General features: G+C 48.2%; 1 protein-coding gene across 3 annotated transcripts in view; it reads left to right on the forward strand.

Moving 5' to 3' along the window:
• aldh1l1 (aldehyde dehydrogenase 1 family, member L1) overlaps positions 1-22,283 on the forward strand; it is a 280,087-nt gene that overhangs the window by 200,051 nt on the left and 57,753 nt on the right. For 2 of the 3 annotated variants that reach the window (XM_038812102.1, XM_038812101.1), the window contains 4 exons: positions 8,743-8,902; positions 15,091-15,325; positions 19,609-19,774; positions 20,909-21,010. In XM_038812102.1, the coding sequence (XP_038668030.1) occupies positions 8,776-8,902; positions 15,091-15,325; positions 19,609-19,774; positions 20,909-21,010 (630 nt within the window). In that variant the 5' untranslated portion in view covers positions 8,743-8,775. The remainder of the gene's footprint in view (positions 1-8,742; positions 8,903-15,090; positions 15,326-19,608; positions 19,775-20,908; positions 21,011-22,283) is intronic. The other variant, XM_038812103.1, reaches the window with a different exon arrangement.

The following is a 22,283-nucleotide window of genomic DNA, read 5'->3' on the forward strand; positions in this document are numbered from 1 at the left end:
CCCCGACCCCCCCCACCCCTCGACACACCCCCCTCGACACCCCCCCTCGACACCCTCCCCTCGACACCCTCCCCTCGACACCCTCCCCTCGACACCCTCCCTCGAACCCTCCCCTCGACACTCCCCTCGACACCCTCCCCTCGACACCCTCCCCTCGACACCCTCCCCTCGACACCCTCCCCTCGACACCCTCCCCTCGACACCCTCCCCTCGACACCTCCCTCGACACCCTCCCCTCGACACCCTCCCCCTCGACACCCTCCCCCTCGACACCTCCCCTCGCCACCCCCTCTCCAACCCCTCCCCTCTCCACCCTCCCCCTCCACCCTCCCCCTCGACACCCCCCCCCTCGACACCCTCCCCCTCGACACCCTCCCCCTCGCACCCCCCCCTCGACACCCTCCCCTCGACACCCTCCCCCTCGCCACCCTTCCCCTCGCCACCCTCCTCCCTCCTCTCTCCCCCTCCTCCTCGCCACCCTCCTCCTCGCCACCCTCCCCCTCACCATCTCCCTCAGCCCTCATTCACAGTGAGGATTTGAGAGAGGGAAGTGGTGAGAAAGGGAGGTGGGGGGGGGGGGGGGGGGGGTGGGGGTGGGGGGGGGGGGGGACAGGAGTTAAGTTAAGAGTAAGTTATGAAATAGGAAGAGAGTTTTGGGTCAGTTAGTTCCACTGATCCTTTGCTGTCATTAGTTCTGCAGAATGATTAAAGGAAAATTGATCCCAAAAGGGGCGGGGGGGGGGGGGGGCCTGACTGAGGTGTATCGAATTATGAGGGTCATAGGATGGATAAAAAAGGAACTTTTCCTCTTCGTGAAGGGGTCAATAACCATCGGGTATCGATTAATGATAATGGGCAGGAGGTTTATATAATAATTATCTTTATTGTCACAAGTAGGCTTACATTAACACTGCAATGAAGTTACTGTGAAAAGCCCCTAGTCCCCACACTCCGGCGCCTGTTCGGGTACACAGAGGGAGAATTCAGAATGTCCAATTCACCCAACAGCACGTCTTTCGGGAATTGTGGGAGGAAACCGGAGCACCCGGAGGAAACCCACGCAGACATGGGGAGAACGTGCAGACTCCGCACAGACACTGACCCAAGCTGGGAATCGAACCTGGGACCCTGGCCCCGTGAAGCCACAGTGCTACAGTGCCACCCCTCGAGGGAATTTGAGGCAAAGTGTTATCACCACTGGGTGATGGGAATCTGGAAATCTTTGCCTGGAGGGTGGTAGAGGTAGGAACCCTCACAACAGTTAAGAAATATTTAGATGAATGATCATAGCAGACGAGGCTATGGGCCGAGTGCAGGAAAATGGGATTAGAATCGATGGGTGTTTGATGGCCGGTGCAGACACGATGGGCTGAAGGGCCTCTTTCTGTGCTGTAAGACTCTATGGCGACTGCCCTCCCCAGTTCCCAGATGTCGTTCCCGTCCGTATTAACGGGGAATTGTGTCTCTCTGAGCTTCACTCTCCAGCCCACAAAAAACAAGCTCTTTCCAAATTCACAGCAACATTTTCCTCTGCCTCATTGTGTTTGCTGATGTGAAGAAATAAGTGAACTTTATTGCACTCCTCTCATGGCCGGTTAATGTAAAACCCAACAAATACCTTTCTCATGGATGGTGGTGAACTCGGGGTCATGAGTTCAAATGCCACAATTGTAAATTTCAAATTGAGTTCAGTAAATCTGGTGATCTGTGGGCCAGCTTGGTGATATGTCACTGACTGGGGTTGTGATTCTTCCTCCTTCACCCATACTGTTGATAACTTTTTAAAAACATAGATTACAGAGGATATTTTTGTTCCCACTGCTGATACACACCTGTACATCACCTTGATACAGTCGTACCTCAGAAAATACATTCATGTGTGGATGGAAAAAAGTTCGAGGGAACTTTGATATGAACCTTCTGCAAGGTGCAATGTAGCAACTCCCCACAGCTCTGTAGACAGCAGCTTCCAAAGCCAGAAACCCCACTGTCTCCAAGGACAAAGGCAGCAGATACCTGGGAACATCCCCCCTGGAGTTTTCCCTCTCAAATCTACCATCCTGACTTGAAACATATCAGCCGTTCCTTCAATGTTGCTGGGTCAAAATCCTGGAACTCACCCCCCCCCTGCCCACCACCCCATCCCACCCTAACAGCACAGTGGGTGTACCTACAACACGTGGACTACAGCGGTTGAAGAAGGCAGCTCACCACCACCTTCTCAAGGGGCAACTAGGGATGGGCAATAAATGTTGGTCTGGCCAGTGTTACGGTCCCTGCAGAAACCCCCAACAGAAAGAAAACCACTGGCCGCAATTTCACTTTTGCAAACTTGTACTGTAACAAACTGACTAAAATCAATATAATTCAAACATTAATTAACAGGCAAAGGATGTTTCATTTAACTAGTTGATGTGGCAAAGATACACCATATATAGTTACAAGCACTTGCATTACTTCTCACGCAAATGTGGGACCAGGTTAAATCAGCACCTATACAGCGCCTATACTTCCTCAGGAAACTAAGGAAATTTGGCATGTCCACACTGACTCTTACCAACTTTTACAAATGCACCATAGAAAGCATCCTATCTGGCTGCATCTCAGCCTGGTATGGCAACTGCTCGGCCCAAGGCCGTAAGAAACTTCAGAGAGTCGTGAACACCGCCCAGTCTATCTCACAGACCCACTTCCCATCCATTGACGAAAGAGAAAATGCTGGAAAATCTCAGCAGGTCTGGCAGCATCTGTAGGGAGAGAAAAGAGCTAACGTTTCGATTCCGATGACTCTTTTGTCAAAGCTGCTTCCCATCCTTTGACTCTGTCTACACCTTTTGCTGCCTGGGGAAAGCAGGCAGCATAATCAAAGACCCCTCCCACCCGGCTTACGCACTCTTCCAACTTCTTCCATTAGGCAGAAGATACAAAAGCTTGAGAAAATGCACTAATAGGTTCAAAAACAGCTTTTTTCCCATTGTTATCAGACCCCTGAATGACCTTCTTATGGACTGAACTGATCTCTCAACACAACTTCTCTACAGTGTAGCACTACACCCTGTAGGCTTCACCCAATGTCTATGTCCATGTACTACACTGTATTTATCATATGTCCTATGATTTTCATGTATGGAGCGATTGCCTGGACTGTACACAAAGAATACCTTTCACTGTACCTCGGTACACATGACAATAAATCTAAATACAAACCTAATCTCATAGTCTTTCCAAATCAGCCTCTGCTATGTAGGGACTCTTACTTCCCACTCAAACATTTCATTCCTTGTGTCACATCCACCAGCAGCTATATTATATCTGGCCTTTCCCGACACAGCTACCACCAACAAGGCACATGTCTAAAAACCTCTCTCTCTCTTATCATCACATTCCTGGTGGCACAGAACCCCAAGAGACTCCTCTTACCCCTTAAATTTACTGGTGGGCTTTGACAATGCTGAAGCAGCAACAATGGGTCTTATTCAATGGACAGTTCCATGCCCTCGCTGTCTACAGGCCTTGGCTCGTTTAAAATGTATAACACAGGATAACATAGTCTCTGCTATATTCTCAAAGACCCACTTCAATGTCAGGATCTGTTTGAAGACTGCCATTTGGATAGAACCTTGTTTGATTCCTCTCCACAGAAATTCTCAGTGTGTCTGAAATTCCAAACATAAAACACAATTTGATCCAACTTCACTGCAATTAAAAACTCAACAGATATTCTGCCATCTGTGGAGAGAGAAGCTCGAAACGAGGTTCTTCTCCAGAACTGCGATTAGCATCCTCTTTACCTTGTGCTTCTTAGCTGTTCCTCCCCATGGTAAACTCAGGTCACATGGACATTTCTTGCAATCTTCTTTCTAAGTTCTGTGCCTGAAGGCATGTGCAGGGCACCTCCCACACAGGCAGGAGAAGGCGGCAGGTTCCAAACCAACCTCAGACAGAAGGATGACTGAACCCTTTAGTGTTGGCACCAATCTGACCCACACAAACCATCCAGCCAAACAGCCTCCACGTTGCTGTGGCAGCACATTAATTTACATTTTTATTCATTTACTGGACGTGGGCGTCGCTGGTTGGGCCAGCATTTATTGCCCATCCCTAGTTGCCCTTCAGAAGGTGGTGGTGAGCTGCCTTCTTGAACCACTGCAGTCTTGACGTGTAACTGCATCCACTATGCTGTTAGGGAGGGAGTTCCAGGATGCTACCCCAGTAACAGTGAAGGAGCGGTGATATATTTCCCAGTCAGGATGGTAAGTGACTTTCAGGGGAACCTCCAGGTGGTGGGGTTCCCAGGTATCTGCTGCTCTTGTCCTTCTAGGTGGTAGTGGTCATGGGTTTGGAAGGTGCTGTCTAAGGAAACTTGGTGAATTACTGCAGTGCAGCTTGTAGATGGTACACACGGCTGCCACTGTTCATCAGTGGTGGAGGGTTTTAATGTTTGTGGATGAAAGATCATAGGGATTAAAATGGAAGAAGGAGAGATGAGTGCCCTTGTTGCTGATATTTAATCCTTGTAGCCAGTTACCTTCCCAGGACATGGAGTGTTGAAACCACCAAATAGATTGCTAACAAGGTTCTTCTGGCTGGAACATTCAGGCTGGGCTCTCAGGCTGTGCAATCCCCCCTGGAGAGTCACTTTAACTTGTATTAGCCTGGGCCTTCACAAGCAAGCTCCACTTCCAGCAGATTAACTATCAACCTCACTGAGATATGACTAGAGTTCTCCACATGAGAGTTTGAAAAGGATTTTCAACCCATTTCAACCCACCCTGTCTGCAGCTGGTGCTGGCCTGGACTTTCCTGTAGGTCTCACAGGCTGTGCAGAGAGAAAGATCTTTATCGTGGACCTTCAGAAATAATCCATCAGATGAGAGAAAAATCAGAGCTCAGCCCCCCCCCCCCCCCTCAAATTGCCTCCACACTACTTCCCAGGTTGGATGAAAATTGAGGCTCTTATATCCTCTTCACAACTTACTTTCCGACCTGTCTTTGTGTCATCAACAATTTTAGCAACCATGTATTTGATCCCTTCATTGATATAAATTGATATAAAAAGGAGCTTTTTTGAATGTTGTTGTTTGAATATCAGTCTTCTTAACTAATTATTTGTCGGCTGGGTCATGTTATGGGAGAGTCCCTCATCATAGAATTTAAAGTGCAGAAGGAGGCCATTCGACCTATAGAGTCTGCACCGGCCCTTGGAAAGAGCACCCTACCCAAGCCCACGCCTCCACCCTATCCCCGTAACCCAGTAACCCCACCCAACCTTTGTGGACACTCAGGGCAATTTATCATGGCCAATGCGCCTAACCTGCACGTCTTTGGACTGTGGGAGGAAACCGGAGCACCCGGAGGAAACCCACACAGGCACAGGGAAAATGTGCAGACTCCGTACAGACAGCGACCCAAGCCGGGAATTGAACCTGGGACCCTGGCGCTGTGAAGCAACTGTGCTAACCACTATGCTACCCTACTGCCCTAAGAAAGTTTTTAATAAAGTTTTTTGTCTTATCACATGGCTTCAGTGATGTCATTGTGTGGGTGGAGCTGGGCTGTGGCTCTGTGAGCTGTTTTTACTTTCACTTTCAGTTTTGGCTGCTATGGACTCAGACAGAGAACAGAGTGTTTGTGCCAGTCTCTCTCTAATATCATTTTAAATATCTGTTCCAGTAAAAATCACCTTGGTGGTGGCTTTTAAGATATAGTTTGCTTTCCGGAAGGACTTAAACCTGCTGGTGAGACAGTGTCAGAATCTCAGGAAAAGCCAGTCTTATTCAAGTGAAAATGTAGAGTGCTGGGCCACGCCCTGGAAAAGGGGTTTTTGGTTTTTGTGATTTTGTTTTTTCATTGGAACAGTTAAGGGGAATTCATTAAGTGTTATACATAGATTACTGTAGCTGTGTGGGATCTTCATGTTTGTAATTGAGAAAAATTCTTGCTATGTTTATATAAACGTTAATTCAGTTCTTAGAAAAAAGCATATTTTGATTAAAGTGATTAAAGTGTCTGGGAAGACTGTTGAATCACACCTCAAGTGAAGACTCTTGTGCCCATCGTAGCCAAATTCAACAGAAAAAGTTATAGGTCAGGTGAACTCCATAATACACTTTGTAGTTTTTAAACCCTGCACCATAACAGTTAGAGTACCGATCAGAGTTAGGCATTGTCCCTAATGAGCACAAAGCTACCTCTGCTAGTACCAGCAAGCTAAGCCTGTCAGGAAATGCATTCTTCCTTGCAAGAATATCCTAGGGATGCAGTCTGCTGTTACCTATCTTTTCATTTCCATTCCCAAGGAACAGCCCCTAGCTGCACACTGGACTTTTCACGATGTGGAATATCAATGCGGAATGGCTGTAAAGCCAGAACTTTGAGAACTCTGAGGGATCTGCCTGTTCAATCTGGAACCAGTGACAATAAACTTGTCAAGATTCTTTGCATCATTTTAGTGCCAGATCACTCAATAGAAAATATGGAAAATGGATCAGCTGATATATAGCCCTCTAATTCTCTGATTTTTGAAGGCTGAGCTTTGAGTTTTTAAAAATAAATTTAGAGTACCCAATTATTTTTCCAATTAAGGGGAAATTTAGTGTGGCCAATCCACCTAACCTACACATCTTTGGGTTGTGGGGGTGAAACCCACGCAGACATGGGGAGAATGTGCAAACTCCACACGGACAGTGACCCAGGGCCGGGATTCGAAACCCGGGTCCTCAGCGCCATAGGCAGCAATGCTAACCACTGTGTCACCGTGCTGTCCAAGCTTTGAGGTTTTGTGAGAGTTTTACACCCTTGAAAACAAAGTGACTCAGTTCTTCAGTAAGCAGTGATCAGGAATGGTTTCCGCATCCTCTTCCCACTTTGATGCTCATGGATGGCATGGTCCATTGTTACAGGCCAGGGTTTAGAGAACCACAAAATGTATCATGGAGTTCACCTGACCCACAACTTTTAATAGGTATGGGGAGCACACGGTCCCACTCTACAGGTGTGGTACAGCACAAATGGAAAAGTATTTTTTAAAGCAAAACAAAGTTTATTCTATAAACTCAAGTTAACCTTTTTAAAACATACAGTGAACATCTTCGCAACCATCAATTCAAATACAACAGCCAAAGAATACAACACTAAGTAATCCTTGAGCTTTCCTTTTAACATCCATACAACTTAAAACAAAACCTTTAACAGAAGCACCTCAAGTTTAACTTCACTACTGAGAGCAGTTACCACATTGAAATCAGCAAATGGACATTCATAAGCTTGCAGAGATTCACACACATCCTGCTGTGATTGCTGAGGGAGTGCCGCACTGTCAGAGGGTCAGTACTGAGGGAGTGCTGCCCTGTCAGTGGTTCAGTACTGAGGGAGTGCCGCACTGTCAGAGGGTCAGTACTGAGGGAGTGCTGCACTGTCAGAGGGTCAGTACTGAGGGAGTGCCGCACTGTCAGAGGGTCAATACTGAGGGAGTGCTGCACTGTCAGAGGGTCAGTACTGAGGGAGTGCTGCACTGTCACAGGGCCAGTACTGAGGGAGTGCTGCACTGTCAGAGGTTCAGTACTGAGGGAGTGCCGCACTGTCAGTGGGTCAGTACTGAGGGAGTGCTGCACTGTCAGAGGGTCAGTACTGAGGGAGTGCCGCACTGTCAGAGGGTCAGTACTGAGGGAGTGCCGCACTGTCAGAGAGTCAGTACTGAGGGAGTGCTGCACTGTCAGAGGGTCAGTACTGAGGGAGTGCTGCACTGTCAGAGAGTCAGTACTGAGGGAGTGCTGCACTGGCAGAGGGTCAGTACTGAGGGAGTGCTGCACTGTCAGAGGGTCAGTACTGAGGGCGTGCTGCACTGTCAGAGGGTCAGTACTGAGGGAGTGCTGCACTGTCAGAGGGTCAGTACTGAGGGAGCGCTGCACTGTCAGAGGGTCAGTACTGAGGGAGTGCCGCACTGTCAGATGGTCAGTACTGAGGGAGTGCCGCACTGTCAGAGGGTCAGTACTGAGGGAGTGCTGCACTGTCAGAGGGTCAGTACTGAGGGAGTGCTGCACTGTCAGAGGGTCAGTACTGAGGGAGTGCTGCACTGTCAGAGCGTCAGTGCTGAGGGAGTGCTGCACTGTCAAAGGGTCAGTACTGAGGGAGCGCTGCACTGTCAGGGGGTCAGTACTGAGGGAGTGCTGCACTGTCAGAGGGTCAGTACTGAGGGAGTGCTGCACTGTCAGTGGGTCAGTACTGAGGGAGTGCTGCACTGTCAGTGGGTCAGTACTGAGGGAGTGCTGCACTGTCAGAGGGTCAGTACTGAGGGAGCGCTGCACTGTCAGGGGGTCAGTCCTGAGGGAGTGCTGCACTGTCAGACGGTCAGTACTGAGGGAGTGCCGCACTTTCAGAGGGTCAGTACTGAGGGGGTGCTACAACACAGGGGAGTTATTGCTGGCGTACTTGTCAATCAACATTCCTAAAACAGATTTTCCAGTGTGTGTGTGTGTGTGCCGTTATTTCCCTCATTGTGATACTGACTGAACTTCCATTTTTCCACAGTGCAGAAGGAGACCATTCAGCCCATCAAATCTGCACCAACCCTCAGAAAGAGCACCCTGCATAGGTCCACCCCCCCCCCCCCCCCCCCCCCCGCCCAATCCCCATAACCTCACCTAACCAGCACATCTTTGGATACTGAGGGGAAGTTTCGGGAGGATAAAGCATTCTCTGCTTGTTGTGCTGTTAGAATTTCAGCTCTTTGCTTTCTGTCAGTCTTAGCAGGTTTTTGCGCTCTGTTTAAGGAGGATGAAGATTGCTGTGATCGGACAGAGCCTGTTCGGCCAAGAGGTGTACAAAGAACTCAAAAAGGCGGGACACGAGATTGTCGGAATATTCACCATCCCAGATAAAGATGGCAAAGAAGATCCTCTCGGTATGTAGAGTCCCTCAGGGGTAGGTCTCTTTTTTGTAAGGGATACATTTACATGGACGCATGGTTTTCGGGTGAAACATAAATTTATTTATTAACTAAAAGCACTTCTAATGCCCTAATAAATGAATGCTAAACTCGTGGAATACACTGTGCAGTGTTCAAAAACAAGACTTATTAACAAAAGTGAAAACCCGCAGACCGGCCCCCATCTTTCTGCTGAAATCTTAATTGGTTTAACTCAAACCCTTCAGGATTTAGTCGCTACACTTAAGCCATCTGTGGTGGCACAGCCCCTTTAAGGGGACAGAGCCGGCCTACATGACCAGCTCGGACCAATCGCACAGGAGCACTTGAACCTCAGCCAATAGCGAGTTAGCACGGAACTCTGGAAGCAGGGGACCAGGCCGTGTGGACTCGGGGGCTGGAGAGCTAAGATTATTCCGGTTGTGTTTGGTGCCTGTGGATATACCAGCCTTTACCTTTCATTAATAAACCCCTTTGTTACGACTGGAGTCCACCAGAGTGCTGTCCCGAGCCACTACATTGGCGATGAGGTGAAAGATTCGCTTGCTGCCCACAGTACTTCATGATTTGGGGGGGGGGGGGGGGGGGGGGGGGGGGAAGGAACACGCTGTGTTTACCTTGTGGATTCCATCATCTCTACATCCAAAAGAATGAATTTTGGAAAAAGCGATTGAGGTAGCTCGGGAAATGGAATGTGCCAGAAAAGGTGCCACTGAGCTCCAAACACGGCCGAAGGGGACGCCAATCAAGTTTGGGGCGGTAAGGCTGTGAGGTGAACAGCAGAGTCAACAGGCAGAGCAGAGAACCAAACACGGTCCTCGGGACTGGACCCACGCTAAAGGACCAGGACAAGAGCAGGATGTCCACCTGAGACAGGGTGTGATGCTCTCGATGTGGGAGGACCAGCCCCAAGAGAGCTGCCATTGTCGAAAGTTTGTGTATTTCTGTTATCGTAGAGTTTTATTCAAGCACGTTGCCACGCGAGGCACAGCACGACAATGCAAAGAATAACACCAGCAGCAGCCGGCTAGAACGTGAGGTCATTGTTTTAAGATAAGGTTTAGTGAATTTAAAACAGAGATAAGAAGAAATTACTTCTCCCAGAGTTTGGTGAATGTGTGGAATTGACAACCCCAGAGTCTGCTGGATGCTGGGACATTGAGTCAATTTAAGGAGGAGATTAATAGTAATGGGTTGAGGGTTGTGGAGAATGGGCAGAAAAGTGGAGTTGAGATCGAGATGAGATCAGCCATGATCGTATTGATGGTGGAGTTGGCTCAAGAGGTTGAACTGCCAACTCTGGTTCTTAGTTCTTATGTTCAATGCCACTGAACAAAGTGTAGGGGAGCTCTGAGGAGGAGCTCGCAATGTACCGTTTGAACGTAGTCCAGGTAAACAAGAAGTCCCCTCATTGAAACCATCCGAGGTGTGAATGGCAGACCCTTGAGAAAGTCACACCAGAGCCTTGGTGACAGTTGTGGGGGAACAGGCCTTGAAGTATATTCATGATGGAGCTCAAACTTTCACATCATCACAGCTGAGACTTTCCACTTACGCTGGGGAAACCCTGAAAATCCTCAGGACCAACAACACCAGTGACTTACCAAGAGAAAGAGGCCCACCTACCCCTGGCTGTTGTGAAGGGCGCGGACCCAGCCTCCTGGGAGGGGACTGGTTACAGACACTCAAACTCAATTGGCTGGAAATGTTTTAAATTTCCAATGGTGTCCCTCGAGATGCTCTGTGAAGATACGAGGATGTTTTTCACAGCGAGCCAGGCCGGATCAAATGGGTGAAAGCCAAACTTTATATCAATCTGGATTCAATACACAAGGTTTTTAGAACCAGACCAATTCCCCATGCCCTGCATCAGAAGGTTGAAACTGAGATGAAGCGATCAGAAGAACTGGGCATGATGCGACCAGATCAGCTTTCCGAGTGGACATTCCCGATAGTCCCGGATTGATCCATCAGAATCTGTGGGGATTGCAAATGAATCATCAGTCAGGTTGCCCAGGATAGAGGACCTCTACACCAAGCTGGCAGGAGACTTTACCTACTCCAAACTAGATCTCAACCCCACATACCCACAATTGGACGAAGAGTCCCAGAGGTTCATCACAATAAATACACCTTGGTATTTATCAGCCATTCCGTCTAGCATCAGCCTGCGCTATTATCCAGTATACAATGGAAAACCTCCTTCAAGGAATTTCCAATGTGATGGTCTACCTTGACGATGTTTCAGTCACTGGGACTACCCTGAGGAACACATGTCTAGCTGAGAGGAGGTGCTGAAAAGTTTCCAGGGGGGTGGGGGGGGGGGGGGGGGGGGATACATTCCAGGCCTCAGAAGTGACATGTTTAGGATTCCGTGTTGATGCAACACGTCCACATCCCCTCGAGGAGTGAGTCAAGGCTCTCCGTGAGGTCCCAGCACCCAAGAATGTAACTGAGCTCAAATCGTTCCTCGGCATGGTAAATTATTATGGCAGGTTCTTTCCAAATGTAGGTACAACATTGGCAACTTTACACCAGGTACGAAAGAAACATCAACGGTGCCAATGGAGGGAGCCTCAAGAAGAAGCTTCAAGCTTTGTAATCCTCAAATCTTTCAGTTCGCTTTGACCCTGGGGAACTGATTGTCCTCACATGGGATGCGTCTCCGTATGGGATAGGGGCAGTACTATCCCAGAAGATGGGGATGGTATCGTGTGGCCCATCACCTCTACCTCCTGGAAGCGGAGCAGAACTATGCTCAAATTGAGAGAGAGAGGGATTAGTCATATAACGGTGTGAAGAAATTCCACCAATATGTGAATGGACGGTGATTTGTTATAATCACTGCCCATGAGCCACTATTGGGCCTTTTGAGCGGTTCAAACCAATACCTCCAATAACCTTGGCAAGGGTACAGATTTGGGCCTCCTTTTTGGGGCCGACAGCTACATTTCCAGCACAGGCCTGGCTCGCAGATCACCAATGCAGACGGATTGAGCTGACTCCCCCTGTTGAAAATCATTCTGCCACCACCAGTAATCCAGGAGTAGCCGTGAATTTCCTGGACAGTGTCGGTTTGCCACATTTGGATCTGGACCCAGTGGCATCCCAAATTGTTGAAAGTAAAACGGACGATTCAGACTGGGTGGCAGCATGAGAAATCCGAGCACCTCAGACCCTCTTTGACCCGTCAAGGTGATCTCACCTGTGAGGGTGCTGCCTTCCTGTGGGGCTCACGAGTCACCTATCCACCAGCAGCCAGGCGGCTTGTCCTACAGGAGCTGCACGGTGTCCACCCAGGGCCGGCAAAGACGCTGGCACGCAGCTGTATATGGTGGTCAGGAACTGACAAAGCCATTGAAGGAATGGTTTGGCCGTGTCCCCACTGTCTCCATCGGTCAGGCTCCACCCCAGGGAGCAGCCGGGTCGCCACAGACCCAGGTCCACGTTGGCTCTGCAGGCCCATTCTTGGGCAGGACATTTTAAATGTTGGTGGGTTCTCACTCCCAGCGGCTGTCGATACAGGAAACGGGGAGCACGACCTCGGCGTCACGGTGAACGCCTCACAACGAGGGTTGGCTCCAAAGGGACAGCCAGAATCCAGTGTATCTGACAACGCCGCCCGGTCTACAGGGGACGACTTCCAAAATTTAGTTTGAGTGAAGGGCATTCACCACCCTGCGTTGAATGGGTTGGCCAGGAGGACTGTACAAAACACCTTGAGGAAACAATCAGGCAAATAACTGAGCCCATTGGTTAATTGTCTGATGTGACTCAACTCGACTCCCACAACACCACAGAGCTGAGACCGCTTCCCTTACCGAGAAGATGATGGCGCCTGGACTATCATTGGGCGTCGGCAACATGAGCCCATGGGAGGATTACAGAGGTCCCTGGACTGGTTGACTCTTTGATGAACTCTCACTTCCCTGATATCTTTTCCCATGTACAGAGTTATTGTGTAAAATATAATAAGGGACATAAGTGAGGGAGGGATGTATAGTGCGGCCCCTTTATGGGGATGATGTGGAGATGCCGGCGTTGGACTGGGGTGAGCACAGTAAGAAGTCTTGCAACACCAGGTTAAAGTCCAACAGGTTTGTTTCAAACACGAGCTTTCGGAGCGCAGCTCCTTCCTCAGGTGAATGGCGAGGTACCTCGCCATTCACCTGAGGAAGGAGCTGCGCTCCGAAAGCTCGTGTTTGAAACAAACCTGTTGGACTTTAACCTGGTGTTGTAACCAAGACTCTTTATGGGGATGGACATGGTGGCCCATGTGACTGGTTTGGAGCCAATCGCGTGGGAGCATTCCAAACCCGTCCAATAGGGAGTTAGCCCAGGACCCTGGAAGCCGTGTCCCGGACAGTGTGGACCCTGGAGCTGGAGGTTAAGACCCATCCTAAAGTGTTCTGTATCTGTACATAAACCAGCCTTTGCCTTTCATTAATAAACCTCATTAGTTAGCACAGGAAGCCGCCAGAGTGTATCTCGAGCCTCCGCACTATCCTTAAATCTCAATACCCATTGGATCAGGCTGATACTTACAGCTCCCCACGCGGCCGATCGCTCTGGTGCAAACTGTGGGCCAGGTTGACTCTTCCTGACTCTCCTTGCTGGCTGAATGTCAGACCCTACGGACTTGGACTTTTAATTACAAAACTTTATCAACAATATAAAAGCATATTTCCCGTAGACATCCTGTTTGGAATGTCAGTGCTTAGCGGCTTTTTCATCACTTTATTCTTGGTTCAGACAAACCCATTGATCGCAATGTTGGCTCCACAGCCAAATCAATGGGAACCATCCAGGTGTAATGTCTCTGGCTCCCAAAGCGTCTGCGATAAAGTCAACTTCTCCTTCGCTGTTGTTGATGTGTGTTTGTAGAATGTCTGTGTTGTCCGGGGCCATCAGCTCCGATATTCTCCCAGTTTCTTTAACGAGATTGTTCGATGGCCATTGTGAGAAATGCACCCCCCCCCCCTCCCCAACCCTCCAGCGTCTTTACGTAGCATCGACCTGGCTTTGGTGTTAACGTGCTTTGCAGATTAACCCTTACCGGACAGTCTGCCTCTACTTGTTGAAGTTTGGCCCGTTTGTTTGCAGTGTTTCGCCTTTGGGGTTTTCTATTTAGTGACTGTCCAGGTGGAGGGAATTCTGATGCTCCAGGGTGGGGTGGTTCTATGTCGAGGTAAAGAGGAAAGAGGCCACTCCAGACTGAAAATTATCTCCACAGTATTTACTTTCAACACAGAATTAATGCTGTGGAAGTTGGAGGTCGGATTCCATTTGAATCCAAAATGGGCAACCATTTCTCACCTTTAGTTTTGAGCAAGTTGTTGAGTCCTTTATCAGCTGTGCAGCTGCAAAGCACACCCTGAAATTCCTGTGGGAATGGGAATGAAGGCTGTTCATGATTAGCTCCAACTCAGTGACTGTTGGTGCACCCGGTGAATGCTCAGGGAAATGGTCAATTGTACAGGAGCCATAGAGCTTTCCAATTCTCTCACACATTACAGCAGACCATCTGTATTTTAGTGATGTTAATTGAGGGATAAATATCAGCAAGGAAACGACGGAGAACTCTGCTCTTTTATGCTATAGGGCTATGGGATATGTATATCCACCTGAGAAGGTCGACAGAGCCTCCGTCTAATATCTCATTGAAATGTCAGAACCTCAGCGTCGTTTAGACTCGGATAGTCTCCTATGCGTCCAGGGGCAGGTGGTGATGTCACTTATCCTTCTATCGCCCCACTACCTCCTTAAACATTAATTCCCTTCACCACCAATGCACAGGGGCAGCCATGTGTACCATCTACAAGAGCCACTGCTGGAACTCACCAAGGTTCCTTAGACAGCAGCTTCCAAACCCACGACCACCACCGTCTCGGACAAGAGCAGCAGATACCTGGGAACCCCACCACCTGAAGGTTCCCCTCCGAGTCACTCACCACCATGACTTGAAAATATATCGTCATTCCTTCACTGTCACTGGGTCAAAATCCTGTAACTCCCTTCCTAACAGCACAGTGGGTGTACCTTCACCACAGGGACTGCAGCGGTTCAAGAAGGTAGCTCATCACCACCTTCTCAAGGGCAATTAGGGATGGGCAACAAATGATGGGTCTTGTTTTTAATCATCTCTGTTGCATTTTCTCCATCAGCTGCAGAAGGTGCGAAGGACGGAACCCGCTTGTTCAAGTATGCCCGCTGGCGGGTGAAAGGGAAGGCGATTCCAGAGATAGTGAACGAGTACACCAGCCTCAGACCGGAACTTAATGTGCTGCCTTTCTGCTCCCAGTTCATTCCGATGGAAGTGATTGACTTTCCCAAGCATGGGTCCATCATCTACCACCCATCCCTACTGCCCAGGCACAGGGGAGCCTCCGCTATCAACTGGTAAGAGGATGCCAATCAATCTTTGTGCCAAACCAACCCTTAGACCCTTATTTCATTTTGGAGTGAGCAAGTCCTTTACACTTTTTGCATGTTACATGTGCAGTTATTAAGGAGAGGGTCTCATGTGTGGCCTGCATGGGGGCTTTTGGTTCTCCATGGCTATGCCGCTTCGAGGGAACGTTGTTGTGGATCTCAGATGAGTATTGTGTCCAATTCTGGGAACACTCTTTAGGAAGGATATCAAGGCCATGGAAAGGCTTCACAGGGGATTGACTGGAATGGGACCAGGGATGAAGGACTTCAGTTAATGTGGGAGACCTGGAGACAGTGGAGTTGCTATTCTTTGAGCAGAGAAGGTTAAAGCCAGAATTCTGGACAAATGTTCTAATTCTATGAAGGATTTTGATGGAGTAGAATCTGTCAACACTGGAAAGAAACAAACATCTGAAGCCAACAATAACCAGGGGGCAGGGATTAAGATGATTGGGAAAAGAACCAGTGGGGGAGAGGAAGAGAATATCTGTCCACCATGAGTTGCTGTGATCCTGCAAGACAGATTCAATAACAACTTTCTAAAGAGAATTGAATATAGATTTCAAATCATATAGCGCAGGAACAGATCATTATCATATAGCAGGGCAGCACGGTAGCATTGTGGATAGAACAATTGCTTCACAGCTCCAGGGTCCCAGGTTCGATTCCCGGCTTGGGTCACTGTCTGTGCGGAGTCTGCACGTTCTCCCCGTGTCTGCGTGGGTTTCCTCCGGGTGCTCCGGTTTCCTCCCACAGTCCAAAGATGTGCAGGTTAGGTGGATTGGCCGTGCTAAATTGCCCTTAGTGTCCAAAATTGCTCTTAGTGTTGGGTGGGGTTACTGGGTTGTGGGGATAGCGTGGAGGTGTGGACCTTGGGTGGGGTGTTCTTTCCAGGAGCTGGTGCAGACTTGATGGGCCGAATGGCCTCCTTCTGCACTGTAAATTCTATGATTCATCCTGACTGGGAAATATATCGCCGTTCCTTCACTGTCGCTGGGTCAAAATCCTGGAACTTCCTCCCTAACAGCACAGTGGGTGTACCTACCCCACATAGACAGCAGCAGTTCAGGGATACAGCTCACCACCACCTGCATAAGGGCAATTAGGGATGGGCAATAAGTACTGGACTGGCCAGGGATGCCCATATTCTGTGAAAGAATAAAAAAAGATACATCCTTTGATTGCCAATTCTTCTGGAGTGGAAACCGTTTTACCCTATCCCAAACCCCTCATGGTATCATAGAATCATTGAATGGTTACAGCATTTATTGAGACCATTCAGCCCATCATGTCAGTGCTAGTTCTCTGGAGGAGTAATTTACCTCGAGCCACTCTCTTGCATCTGCCCCTAATCCTGCACATTCCTCCTTCTCAGATAATAATCCAATTTTCTCATGAAACCTTAAATTGAATCTGGCTCCACCACACTCACAGACAGTACATTCCAGATCCTAACCACTCGCTGTGTGAATCTATCTCCACCACACTCACAGACAGTATATTCCAGATCCTAACCACTCGCTGTGTGACTCTGCCTCCACCACACCCACAGACAGTACATTCCCGATCCTAACCACTCACTGTGTGGATCTGTCTCCACCACACTCACAGACAGTACATTCTAGATCCAAAGCACTTGTTTCTTTATGTCTTCATCAATCTTTTGGCCAATTACCTTAAATCTCTCATTTTTTTACCAATGGTAAAAGTTTCTCGCTTACTACTCTCCCCAGACCCTCGTGATTTTGAATATCTCTATCGAATTTTCTCTCAACTTTCTCTTCTCCAAGGAAAACAGTCCTAACTTCTCCAATCTTTCTTCATATCTGTAGTCCCTCACACCAGGAACCATTCTGGTGAATCTTTTCTGCGCTCTCTCCAATGTCTTCACCTTCTTCTCAAACTGTGGCAGCCACAACTGGACACAATATACCTGTTGAGTTTTAAGTCTGTGTTTCAGGCAGGTTCTCTGTGGCTTTCTTGTTTTTGTACTCGATGCCCCTATTGATAAAGTCTAGGATACTGTAAACTTTATTAGTTGCTCTCCTGCCATCATCAGTGACTTATGTACATATACACACAGGTCCCTCGCTCTCTGCACCTACTTTCAAATTGTATCATTAATTTTGTATTGTCTCTCCATGTTTTTCCTACCAAAACTAATCACTTCACATTTCTCCTCATTAATTTCTATCTGCCTCCTGTCTGCTTACTCCCCAACTTGTCTTTTGTTTCCTTTTTTGAAGTTTAGAGCACCGAATTCTTTTTTTTCCAATTAAGTGGCAATTTAGCGTGGCCAATCCATCTACCCTGCACATCTTTGGGTTGTGGGGGTGAGACCCACGCAGACACGGGGAGAATGTGCAAACTCCACACGGACAGTGATCCGGGGCCGGGATTCGAATCCGGGTCCTCAGCGCCGCGGTCCCAGTGCTAACCACTACGCCACGTGCCGCTCCCCACCTTGCCTTTTTGATGTCTTGCATGGTCCTCCTCCCAGTTCACAACACAGGTTTTGTATCACCTGCACGTGTTAAAATTGTGATGTGGACGACCAAGTTCTAAGTCATTTCCAACACTGATGCCTGGGGAACTCCACCGGCAAAACAACTGTTAATCGTCACTCTGTTCCCTGTCACTCTGTTCCCTGTCACTTAGTCAATTCCGTATCCATTTTGCTACTGTGGGGAATTAGGAATTAGTTAACCAGCTGTTTTTGCTGCATATTTCATTATAATTCTTGTTGTAAAGAAACAATAATTTACAAACCTGGTGACCGTAATGATTGGGCTGCCAAGACTTGGGGTATTTGTATAAGAATCATTGGTTAATTCACTTTGTGACTCTGGGGCAGGTGCGGCTGGAATTGCACGGCACACCAGCCCAGTGTGTAGGAATATCCCCAGCAGACTAGGTTAAACTGACTGGTCTGTAGTTGCTGGGTTATCTTTGCACCTTGTATTGAAAAGGGTGTAATGTTTACAATTCTCCAGTCCTCTGCCCCAACCCGAGTCTAGGGAAGACTGTAAAATCATGGCCAGTCTTTGTAATTTCCACTCTCACTTTCCTTCATGTCTGTGGCTGCATCTTCCCCAGTCCTGGTGGCTGGAGAAGCTCCTCTATAATTGGCCAAGCAGCTCTGTAGCATTGTTCAAACTTTTTAAATGTTCCTGTCTTGCCACGAACCCCTGGACCATGTGGGTTCCACGGACCCCAGCTTGGGAACCACTGGTCTGTGGGCTATACCAAGCAATGCAATTGCATCTTTTTTGTTCCACGTGGTTGATATCGAGGAGGATTTCTGTGGACTGCCGGAAGATATTAATGGACAAGTCAAATGGGCTGAAAAGTAGAAACTGGAATTGAATCCAGAGAAGGACGGCACAGTGGTTAGCACTGTTGCCTCACAGCACCAGGGACCTGGGTTCGATTAAGTCCTTGGGTGAGTGTGTGGGGTTTGCACCTTCTCCCCGTGTGTGCGTGGGTTTCCTCCGGGTGCTCCAGTTTCCTCCCACAGTCCAACGATGTGCAGGTTATGTAGATTGGCCATGCCAAATTGTCCCTTAGTGTCCAAAGATGAGGAGGTTAGGTGGGGTTATGGAGTTTTGGGGATAGGGCCTAGATAGGGTGCTCCTTCAGAAGGTCAGTGCAGACTCGATGGGCCAAATGGCCTCCTTCTGCACTGTAGGGATTCTATAGTGTAAGGTGATGCATTTGGGGATGCCAGACGAGGCAAAGAATAACACAATAAGCGGGAGGATACTGAGAGGAGTAGAGGGGATGAGGAACCTCGGAGTGAGTGTCCACAGGTCCCTGAATGTGTCAGGACAGGTTGATAAGTCAGGTGGAATCCTTCCATTTATTGGCTGAGACATAGAATAGAAGAGCAGGAAGTCATCTCGGAACTATGTAAAACTGCAACTGTACAAAACATCAGTTAGCTCACAGCTTGAGTATTGTGGGCAGTCCTGGCCACCTTATTCCAGAAAGGATGTTATTGCCTTGGGAAGGTTCCAGAGCAGATTGACCAGCATGTTGTCAGGACTGGAATATTGTAGCTATGGGGACAGGATTGGAAAGGCTGGGTAATTCTCCGCAGAACAGAGTTATAGTGGCCATTGTCAACCTGACTCAATCTGGGCATTGACTGGATCAGACTGTGGATTTTCCTGGTCAGGAGGGTTTAGTGCCATGCTTCATGAATAAACAAAGTTTGGTTAAATGCCTGGTTTCCCTTGTTTTCTCCGCAGGACTCTGATACACGGAGACAGGAAAGGAGGGTTCAGTATTTTCTGGGCAGACGATGGTTTGGATACAGGTCCCATTCTCATGCAGCGGGAATGTGAAGTGTTTCCCGATGATACCATCAACACCTTATACAATCGATTCCTCTTTCCTGAAGGAATAAAGGGAATGGTAAGGCTAATTATAAACAGCATTGTGTGATACCCTGACACACCCCATCCACCACCTTAAACATCACCTCCCTCCACCACCGACGGACAGTGGCAGCCGTGTGTACCGTCTACAAGATGCACTGCAGTAACTCACCAAGGTCCCTTAGACAGCACCTTCCAAACCCACGGCCACTACCATCTAGAATGACAAGAGCAGCATTAAGCTGGGAACCCCACCACCTGGAGGTTCCCCTCCCAGTCACTCACCACCCTGACATATCGACCGTTCCTTCACTGTCACTGGGTCAAATCTTGGAACTCCCTTCCTAACAGCACTGTGGGTGTACCTACGTCACATGGACTGCAGGAGTTCAAGAAGGCAGCTCATCATCAACTTCTCAAGGAAAGTTAGGGATGAGCAACAAATGCAGGCTTTGCCAGCAACGTCCCCATCCCATGAACAAATTGAAAGAAAAGATGGTGTAACTGCCTTTCAAAAGGTTAGGTCGATGTTTTCCGAAATATACTGAGCGAGAAAGAGAGAGAGAGAAGGAGAAAGAGTGAGACTGAAAAACATATTGCGATAGATAGCCATGAGAGATTGAGGTATATTATAACGTGGGAAAAGCAGCAGCCAATTTGTGCACAGGAAGATCCCAGCAAGGCAGATACAGATAGATTCTTGACCAGCAAGGGAGCCAAAAGTTATTGGGGATAGTTGTGAATGGGGAGTTGAGACTACAATCAGGTTAGCCAGGATCTTAATCAATGACAGAGCAGGTTTGAGGATGGCCTGCTCCTAAGTTGTACAAAGAGCAATGCGGTAATGACCACATAACCTGTATTAGTGATGCTGATTGAAGGACAAATATTGACCAGGAAACCAGCTAACAATTCAGATGCGGCTTTGATTTAAGGTTCAATCGAAAGGTCAGCACCTTGAAGCGGGCAGCACTTCCTCAGCACTGTGCTGGGAGTGACAGAGTGGGTTATGTGCACAAGCTCTGAGCCAGCATTGGGAGAGCAAGCTGCCTCACTGAGGGAGCTGTGGCTGACACCTCGGGGATATTATCTGCTGATCAGGCAGAGGGATCAGCGGGGTGTCTGATTGCTGGGCCCCACATTACCAAACCCCTGTCTGACCTGTTCACAGGTGGAATCTGTGCATCTCATTTCCACTGGGAAGGCACCGAGAGTGATCCAGCCCACCGAGGGAGTAACCTACGAGGGAATTCAGAAGAAAGAAAATGCAAAGGTAATGAATTATTTTTGCTAACAAATTATTAAGTGTCCGATTGCTTTATTTTCCCTTTTAAGCTTTTTATTTGGAATAATCTTGTAAGTGCTTCCATCATCAGGAAAGAAGGTGTCACTGACAGGGTGAAGGAGCTGGTGTCACAAAGCACCGGAATGTTATCTGGGAGGGTACCCCAGATTAGAACACCGAATTGTGGGGGTGTAGAGTTTTATTTTGTTTTGACGTGAGTGAAACCCTAGTGAAAATAAACTGTCCAGTCATCGTCTGACAATTATTAAAGAGTATTTATTAAAGTAAAGCAAAGACAAACACACACAAACTGGACCACTCTTCTATATGACGATTAAGCATTTGAATTACTAAATACGCACCCAGTGTATGTAGAACGTACACCTTCCAAAATATATCTATGCTACCCAAACTCCTTAAGACTTCCCCTGTTGCCCAAACAACATCCAAATTAAATAAATCTGAAAGATAAAACCAGCTTATATGCAAGTCGGGGAAATGTCTTGTCCAGGTCCAGTGAAGACATTTTAAACTGCCTTTACAAAGGTTTTCTGCACTGCCTTGGCTCCGAGGCTGTTCGTTGGAAATTGCCTTGTCTGCTTCTGAGGGTCCAGCCAATCATACCGTTTGGTTGTTTGTCCCGATCAAATTCCTTGACTCCAGACATGATCGTATGTACACCTCATTGAAGGGGCAGCGCGGTGGCACAGTGGTTAGCACTGCTGCCTCAATGTGTCGAGGACCTGGATTCGATCCCAGCCCCGGGACGCTGTTTGTGTGGAGTTTGCACATTCTCCCCATGTCTGCGTGGGTCTCACAAACCCAAAAGATGTGCAGGGTAAGTAGATTGGCCATGCTAAATTGCCCCTTAATTGGAAAAAAAGAATTGGGCATTCTAAATTTATTTTTAAAAATGTATACCTAATTGATTTCCCAATCGTCTAGGTAAACTGTCACTACACATAATCAATTCACATCTGATTCTTATCTAAACTGCCTCCTAATCTCATTATTGGGAGAGATACATCTCCGATGGTTTTAGGGATACCCCCCCCCCCCCCCCCCGATAGCTTTGGGACACCCCCCCCCCCCCCCCCCCCCCGATGGCTTTGGGACACCTACACTAAACACCGACTGCCTTGGCCCACCATAAGGTCCGCAATGTCAGAGCCATGCTGGCAAATACTTGTACCGATCCACACCCACGTGAACCTTGATGCCTTCAAAGCGGGAGACAGGAGCATCACAACAATCCCATTTG

Source organism: Scyliorhinus canicula, chromosome 11, assembly GCF_902713615.1.
Source record: "Scyliorhinus canicula chromosome 11, sScyCan1.1, whole genome shotgun sequence".
Classification (NCBI taxonomy): domain Eukaryota; kingdom Metazoa; phylum Chordata; class Chondrichthyes; order Carcharhiniformes; family Scyliorhinidae; genus Scyliorhinus; species Scyliorhinus canicula.